The 8793-nt window shown below is 33.4% G+C and overlaps 2 protein-coding genes across 3 annotated transcripts in view; both read left to right on the plus strand.

The window, feature by feature from the left end:
* Window positions 1–2180, plus strand: part of LOC127170097 (uncharacterized) — a 31366-nt gene extending 29186 nt beyond the window's left edge. Inside the window, exons 11-13 of one of the 2 annotated variants that reach the window (XM_051117872.1) lie at window positions 613–886; window positions 1336–1455; window positions 1752–2179. In XM_051117872.1, the coding sequence (XP_050973829.1) occupies window positions 613–827 (215 nt within the window). In that variant the 3' untranslated portion in view covers window positions 828–886; window positions 1336–1455; window positions 1752–2179. Of the gene's footprint in view, window positions 1–612; window positions 887–1335; window positions 1456–1751 lie in introns of both variants that reach the window. The other variant, XM_051117874.1, reaches the window with a different exon arrangement.
* A 3364-nt stretch (window positions 2181–5544) lies between these two features.
* Window positions 5545–7822, plus strand: LOC127170052 (uncharacterized). Its single transcript, XM_051117803.1, has 6 exons — window positions 5545–5649; window positions 5751–5824; window positions 5908–5947; window positions 6077–6385; window positions 6604–6708; window positions 7218–7822. Exons 1-6 carry the CDS (start codon window positions 5601–5603, stop codon window positions 7265–7267), a joined length of 627 nt encoding a protein of 208 aa, XP_050973760.1. The 5' UTR covers window positions 5545–5600; the 3' UTR covers window positions 7268–7822.
* Window positions 7823–8793: the final 971 nt, after the last annotated feature.

The raw sequence follows: 8793 nt of genomic DNA on the forward strand, positions 1-8793 counted from the left end.
ATAACAGATCAACAGGTTTTACTAACAGACCTACCAATCTGTTTGTAAAAATAACATTTTGATCTCCCTCTACAAAATACTTGATTACTTAGTAAATATACATCTGTGACATTTAATATTTTAGGTTTTCATCACTATATGTTTATCTTTCTTTAGAAACAAAATATTAGCATAATCAAAAATATTATATATTGAAACTACAATACTAGAAACATGATTTTTTTAAAACCACTGTGCTGACACAACACCACATTGTTAGTTTTTTTGTCCCAATGTTGTGCGTTTCTAGACAGTGTTTCTAGACAGTGACTGAGTCACAATAGTGAAAAGCATTTCAAAAGTGAACAAGGATTTAACATAAATTCACCCCTAAAATTCCCATATGTGCTCATATTCCCTAATATGCCATATTTTTTTCCCTGACTGTGATGGAAATGTGATATTGATTTTATACCATTCAAAATCAAAAAGCTAATATTAAGCCACTTATATTTTAGATACAGTTTTGTCTGCTTTTGCTCTTTTTTTTGAAATTAAATTAAATAAATCATAACATTCCAAAAATAATTCAAAACATAAAAAGTTAATAATAATTATGTTGATGTGTTTCAGATGTCCCAGTGCCCAATATTACAGTGTTCAAGCAGATGGAGGACAGTGAGCATGTGGTCGTCATGTGTTCATTTGGAAGGTGGCTCATTGAGAGCTCCTTCCACCTGTTCCTAAAGGGTAAACAGGACTATATCCTGAACAATGCACTATGCTATTCAAATGGAAAGTGTGTGTTCTACGTGAAAGTGAGTTCACCGGTTTTCCTTCACCTGTGAGCACAGGATTCATTTTGTTGAGAACCATCAGAGTGAGACCTACACCTACAGCCCATCTGGTAAAAACATACTGGGAATGAATATAATGTAAAAGTAGGATTGTTGGACTGTGACACCTCAATGTCAGTGTAATTTAAATGTCTGATGAAAATGGATTTGCATCACAGGAATAAATTATATGTTTAAGTATATATTAAAATACAAAACCATTATTTTTACATTTTAAAAAACATTAACAATCTTACTGATTCCAACATTTTGAAAGGCAATGTATGCAGATATATATTTATTTCTTTATATTTTAAATGAATATTACTATCATCATATAAGTGCACATTAAAGCCATGTCTAATTTCCTTCTTATTGGTTATTAGTGTTTGTAAATTAAAGTGAAACCTACACTATACAGTCCATCTTGTTAAACATCTCATACTGTATACATACAATGTGTGTCTCAAAATCTGTGAGTGTAACGTTGTATATTTTTTCTGTATATGTTTCCTTTCAGATTTTGCTAAAAATCATGATGATAAAGGAATATCTTTATTCTGGATCGGCTTTTTCTCCTGCTTTGCGGCTGTTCTCCTCATTGCAACTGTGGCAGTGGTCATCAAGAAAAAAACTAAAGGTGTGTGTTTCATCCAAACAACTCATCTTCATGTCTTATTTTCAGTTGCACACATTAAATGATATACGTCATTCATAGCATTTGGTTATAAATGAAGGAGGATATGAAAAGGTTTCAGATTACAATAGAGTTGAAATGACACCAATACCTTACTTGCTCATATCAAGTGACTCTTTACTGCTGCTGGATGAGCTTTGCGTTTTGTCAGATTTTAGCTGCTGTATGCAATTAACACCCTTTATCTGCTGCATCAAATGAGGAAAAAAAAAAAACTCAAAATGCATTTGTTTCAACAGTTTCAACGATTACTGGGAAAAATGATACTATGTGGATGTATAAGAAGACATCAGAGTTTTCAGAAGAGGAATGAAGAGACAACCAATCAATTAATAAATTTAGACTGATCACTTTCTGCATGCTAAACTGCAATCATTTTCAATATTCAAGTAAAATACCTATTATATTGATTGTAACTAACTCTTTAATCACAATGTTCAAAAATTACTAAAAATACCTTATCTTCAAGAACAATGCATAACCATGAATTAAATGTCTATTCTCCACTGTTCTGCAATTACACTTTTTGCACTTACTGCAGCTACGCTGGTTTACTTTTGAAATTCTGTATTGCAATGGCTTTCATATTTTGATTTTTCCTTATTTGTACAGAATTTAAATAGAAATGTGTGCAAAATGAATAAATAAATTTTAGGCATACTATGCCTTTTACATAAACACATTTTATGCTCTTATGTGTGTCTTTACATATTTACATTCAACATGTTTTTACTAGGTCTGTTATAATATAGTTATAATAATAAAATGTAGTAGTACTTTTGCAGTAGCAGTTTTTTATTGTATTACAGAAGTTAATTCGTAAGAGATGCGAGAGCATGTGTAGCAGTCATTAGTGTGTGCTCATGTTTTCAGCACCATAGACAGAAACTGTCACTAAAACACAGTCATGTTGAACTGAATGTAAACGCTACAAGTGATTTTGGGAAAGTGTGAAGGATTACAGGGCCGTATCTGAGGGACAACATTGGCATGAATCCTTTTTAATTTGTGATTATTTTGCACTGATAAGGGACAACAGAAACTACGAAAACATATTTTATTGCATAAACAGTTTATACATAGAAAAAAACGTAAATTTTCGATTCATCAAAATATCCAACATTAGCAACTATTACAGCTCTGCATAATCTGGGCCTAAATTCATTGTATTCTAAACTTAATTGGCAATCAATTGTTGAAGCTATTAAGGTGCTCTGACCCAAAAATCTTTTAAAAACCTGGGCCAAATTAAAACCAGTAACCAGGCATCACAGCTGGCAAAGGGGCATGTCAGACTTTGACATGTATATATTGCCATTATTATGAAATCAAAATGAAAATTATTATTGCTGCTCTTCAATTATAATGTCAAGTTACTTTAATAGGATTTATGCTGATATCATCCAAAACCACACTTTGCCAGGGGTGTTTCCAAACTATTGGAGGGCAGTGTACATATATATTTATTTAACATGCACAAAATAAGAATGTATGTAAATTAAATACAGTCAGTTCCATATATATTTGGATATTTGGACACTGACACAATTTTCATAATTTTGGCATAGCATGCCACCAGAATAGAATTAAAATGAAACGATTGAGATAAAAATCAAGTGCAGACTTTAAGCTTAAAAAATATAACATAAAATGCTTAGGAATTACAACCACTTTTATACACAGTCCCCGCATTTTCAGGGGCTCAAATGTAATTGAACATATAAATATAATCAAAAACAGGGGCGCACATAATAATAATACTATTATATTTTAAAATAGTAAATAAAAGTATAATTATTTTATAGTAAACCTAAATCTGATAATATTTACTTTTTTATGTGAATTTTCATCACGGGAAGTAAGTGTGCGCTCCTAGGTTTAGCGCTTCCAAATAAAGAGAGTTCAGTGAAGAGAAATGTCACATTTTTGCATTGTGCTTTGAAAATGGCAGTGAAATAGCCTAGAATTATGCTTTTCAGTTGTGAATACAAATCTTATACAGTATTACAGTTTGTCGATGGTAATTATGCATTAACAGCTCTCAACCATGTTAGTACGCAAATGCGCGTTCTGAACTTATTTTCACAGCACACTGCTCACGCACGCAGTCCTTAAGGTTGATCTTAATTTCAGCCATCCAAAGAATGCTTTTCCAGAAGTGGTCTGGCTTTAACAAATGTTTTTTGGCCTTGTTTGCATCTTGTGGTGAACACTCTGTATTTGCTCTTATGAAGTATTATCTCTAAAAGATCATAGACTTTTACAGTGACAACTGAAATCAAACACTCAACTGAATCGTAACTTGAACTGTGGTCTTGTGCTGATGACGTAACATCCAGGTAGGCACGCCCAAGGCACACGCCCACAGCGGGTTATGGTTGGTCGATTTAGGGCTGCACAATTAATCGAAGGCGATTATCATGCGCTTTTTTTCAGTAAAGCCGATTGTGTAATCAGTAGTAAATTTCCAGCAGGTGCTTTCAGATGGAGCAACGTTAACAACGTTTTTACTCCAAACTCACTTCATAACATCAGCCGAGTGTTTGAAATAAATTCTTCTGTGAGATGATGTGGCTTCTTACACAGAATAAGGCACGCATAGTACTCATAGTATTTTAAGCAGTGATAAAGGCATTGTATTATTATATACTGTATTATAAGAAAAATTATAATAAGAAGAACTCATAGCCATACATTGTCATAGTCATGTGTTTATTAGTCATGCTGAATCAATGAAAGCAGTTAAATCTTCTGTATTTTCAGCCACAACGATCGTGATTTCCTAGGTGCCCTCTGGCCTTCAGATGGAGATTTACTGCTGATCACAGAACCGTGCTTCACTGAAAGATACGCATGACAATCTCAGCTTTTGATTAATCGCGACTGTGATTTCATTGCGATTTATCGTGCAGCCATAGGTCGATTTACAGGCTTAAAACTGATTGGCTAAAGAGTACAAGTGACCCACGTGGGAGGAGTTTGCTGCCAGGAAAATCTTAAAAATACACACACACACAAATCCAAGGTGATTCACACACGTATAATGATTTGCACATTCATAGTCCATGAAGAATTCATAAATTTTAAACATTCAAAATATTCTGTGCAGAGTTGTATATCTGTGAATTGTGTGCATTTGTGAAACATAATTAATGAACATATATTTTAATTTTGTGCATGCAAATTGGTTTTTGTGTGTATATTTTTTTTTCTGCACATAAATTAGTTGAATTTAGTTACACATGTGTTCATTGTGTATTTTGTGTTAATCATTATTGAGAATTTGCCTTTTTATTTTTGTAAAAATAAATATAAAAAAATAAATAAATCTGTCTAATGTGAATACGGTTTAAAAATGTAAACAAGAGGTTACTTTTTCACACTACAGGTTTGCAAAAAGTAAAGTTAAAAACTACTCAGAAATCACTGGTGTTTAAATATTGAGTTTTACTCTCATTTTGAGGGGGATGAATGTTCATTGATGACCGAATGGTGATATGTGGACCATTCACTGATATAGTTAGCTCTATAGGTTTAAAAGAATAGTTTACACAAAATTGATAAATAAGTACATTTTCTCAAACTAATCTACATCTTGTATGACTCGTAGGTGTTTCTTCATCAGCACAGATTTGGAGAAATGTGCATTACATCACTTGTTCACCACTGGATCCTCTGTAGTGAATGGGTGCCATCAGAATGAGAGATCAAACAGCTGATAAAAACATCACAAGTAACCCACTCCACTACAGTCTGCATAACAAGAAGTATTTGTCATCCATGTCTGCTACACCACTGTAGCAGTCGCTCTTTTTATTTTAAACACTTGTTGGTTTATTGTCACTCATTTGCATTTCATTTGTTAAGTCATTCACAGCTTCTTCTCAGTATGCAAAGATAAGCACCATACACTCATTTGCTTCATAAAATGTAAAAATCTAGTTTTGCATCTATGTTTTAGTTTAAGACATGCCTCATTATGCAAATGACAAGGACTACACTTTAACACAGGAACTATAAAACAGAAGAACTGATAAGTGAAACTGGGCTAGTGCACATTGTTAGTAAGGACCATCGTTTGACGCACAATGAAGCTCCTTTCACACGTCCTTTCACTGGTTGTAATGTTAGCTTCACGTAAGTACAATGTTTTCTTTTACGTTTTACATTTTACTCCATAACGTGAAGAGGGAGTACATCATATATTAACAATAAACTATTGTCATCGGTTTATCCAGAGAAATGTCAGGAATCGGGAGATTGGACTGATGAAATAGATCCAAGCATCCTATATAAATGGTTTTCTGAGGATGTGAGTGCATGTCTTCTCTTAGCCCTAGAATAGAACAAATTATGTTACATTTATAATCTTTTTATGTGCCTTTTGCTTGACAGGGTTTTCTAGACATTGAAGACATCATTAGAGAATTTGAAAGTATGAACAAATTTTGTTTAATTGCATTAAAGGACGTTGAAATACAATAAATATCATGTTTAAGTTGAAATGATTCTTGCTTATCGTTTTTGTTTTATTTTAGTAATGCAAACAGTTGATGTGCTACAGTTTCAGAAGTCCCGGAGCCCAACATCACAGTGTACCGACAGATGGAGGACAGAGAGAATGTGATCGTTCTGTGCAAGTTTGCCGAAATGTTTGGAATGACATTCAGATGGCGGTCTTTTGATCTGTCTGTGGAGAGTGAACTGAACTACACAATGGAGCTAGCGGAATGCTCTTCTTCAGATTCTTCAGAAATATGTGTGTATCTGGTCACTGTGAGTCCACCTGCTTCCTTCACCTGTGTGGATGAGTTTGCATTTAGTCCAGATGTCATAGACCGGCGCAGCCAAACCTACAATTACAGTGGGTCAGGTAAACAAATACACCTGTGCAAGTACGTTTAGATGTTACTTCCCTGCCTAGATCATGTAAAAATGGCTAAATGTTTGCATTTTCCTATTTTAAAATTGTTTATCCCCGTCTCTTTCTTCCTATCTCTCTTTCACTCCTGTGTGATGGTGTTTAGGATGCATAATTATTGATATTTTGACTGTCATTTTATTTCCATGCAAACTTGGATCATCACGAAGGAGGAGTATCTTTATTCTACATCTGCTTTTTCTCCTTCATTGCTGTTGGTCTCTTCATCATGACTGCAGCAGTGATCGTGACCAACATCAGGAGCAAAACTAAAGGTGTGTGTTTACTAGTTACTCATTCATTTATAGCAGCAGCGAATATTATGAAAGGTCTGACCAAAATAAACTGAAAATGAATACACAAAAAAATGCTTCTTTGATTACTGGTTCAATCATCCTTTATTCTGGCTGCTGAAGATGCCTTTCAAGAAGCTCAAAGACATGCAGACATTGGTTTCCAGAGCTGTGAATTAAAGCCAATAAACTGAGTTTCTCTTCCTCAATCTTATTGCTGGCGCTCAGGTTATATATAGAATATAGTTTTCTGTGTGTGCATTTGTCTACTTTAAAATCTCACACCAGTTTTTAAAGTGAGATGCATTTTGATATGCGATACTAAAGGAAGACAACTCTAGCATTTATACATATTCTGATAATATTTTTGGTTTGGTGTGTCCTGACTGATGAGTTTGGGTTCAGGATTAGATTTGGATCAGACTTGAGCTTCACTAGTTTAACAGCACACAGAGACTAACACTGAACTCTTTGTACACTTTTGTTAACAGACCCCATCAACCCCACAGCAGTTACCGACAATGACTACGTGGAAGCATAAAAATCACTATCCGAAGAGAACAGAACAGGCCTGAGGAAACATAAAAATTAAAATATAAAATATATATACATAAAAATATATGCATTATTCAACTAACTGTTTGCTTTTCATTTTATTTGCAATGTATAAAATACATTATTACAAGTACTATTTTTTTTTTTTTTAAATGTAATCTGTTGAGATTTTTTTTTTTATTACAGCAAAAGCAAATTAATGTAAAATTTCTCATTTGTATATCTGTGTATCTGCTTCACTTACAGCAAAATATTTGAATTCTGTCCACATACATGGGGCAAAAGGTGTGGTATGGTATATTTCAAAAAAGTTTTATAAGAAAAAAGTAATTACTTGCATGCATTAATGTGATCTGTTCTTTGTTGTTTTTATTTTTAGCAATAAAAATAAAATAACTAAAATAACTATATTGTGAAATAATTTTTTTTTTTTTTTTTTATTGTGAAATAAGATTTTGGTCATATTGCACACCCCAAACAAAGTCTGCAATAGGGCTGAAACTTTATCAACAAAGTCAACAATAAAAAAATTGTCAACTAATATTTTTGTTTTGTCTTTTGACCTCATATGACCTAACGTAAGGGCTTGCAATAATGTGGTTTGACCAGTGTGACTGTAATGGACCTTGAATTGAACACATCGGAATTGAACACCGGAAGCGCTTGTTGAAGCAGTGTATCGATTCTTCCGGTTATGTATATTATTTAATATGCTGTAATCACTAGTTGAATAAAAGCCTGTTAAAATGAGCATCTGCAGGATGATTTCAAAATCTGGACATTTTCAGAGACATGCGAAGAAATATTCTGATGATTACTGTGCACAGAATTTTCCAAACTCAATGGAACTTTTAGTTTTAATCCAACGTACCGATCTGAGAAACCCTTGGCTCGTAAACATGCATGATTTCACCACACTGCGTCTGTGCTGCAGTGTGTGTGAGACCTGATGAATAAGATCAGAATCAACATATTTATTCATTTGTATAAAATTTTAGTCTTTATTCTGTCATTTTTCATTCACAGACATTGCACTGTATGTAATTCACGTTTATGCCAAAATTCTTAATTAATACTCAATTCACGCTGTCAACGCGTTATACTTTAATTAGCTAAAATGTTCAACATTGTTATTTCTTTAAGGCAATGCCCACGCCTTCATTCATCTATTTTAATACCGCTCTTACGAAAATTAACCATGGTATGGGTAGTAAAACTATAGCAATACAAATGGAAATCAGTCTGCGGAAAAAATAAAATATAACATGGTTACTACATTTACTATAGTAAATCCATGGTTAATTTTGTAAGGGTGTTTATTTAAAATGCATTTTAATGTAAACAGGTATAAAATATGATGAGAAAAACATTGTTAATGAGAAGACGAAATTGACTGCAGCAGGTTAAATTTATTTATTATTCAGAATGCACATTTGGAAGAGAAATGCATACTCCAAGCGAACGTGCTCCCGCGTAATATTTTAGAAGGACCTTATTTCATCCCACGCATCT

The sequence above is a fragment of the Labeo rohita genome, chromosome 8 (assembly GCF_022985175.1).
Source record: "Labeo rohita strain BAU-BD-2019 chromosome 8, IGBB_LRoh.1.0, whole genome shotgun sequence".
NCBI classification, from domain to species: Eukaryota; Metazoa; Chordata; class Actinopteri; order Cypriniformes; family Cyprinidae; genus Labeo; species Labeo rohita.

Coding starts and splice junctions, on each gene's coding strand:
- LOC127170052 (XM_051117803.1), top strand. CDS start 5,601: ATGAAGCTCCTTTCACACGTCCTTTCACTGGTTGTAATGTTAGCTTCA. Junction 5,948..6,076: donor CATCATTAGAGAATTTGAAA/GTATGAACAAAT, acceptor GATGTGCTACAG/TTTCAGAAGTCCCGGAGCCC. Junction 6,709..7,217: donor CATCAGGAGCAAAACTAAAG/GTGTGTGTTTAC, acceptor TTTTGTTAACAG/ACCCCATCAACCCCACAGCA.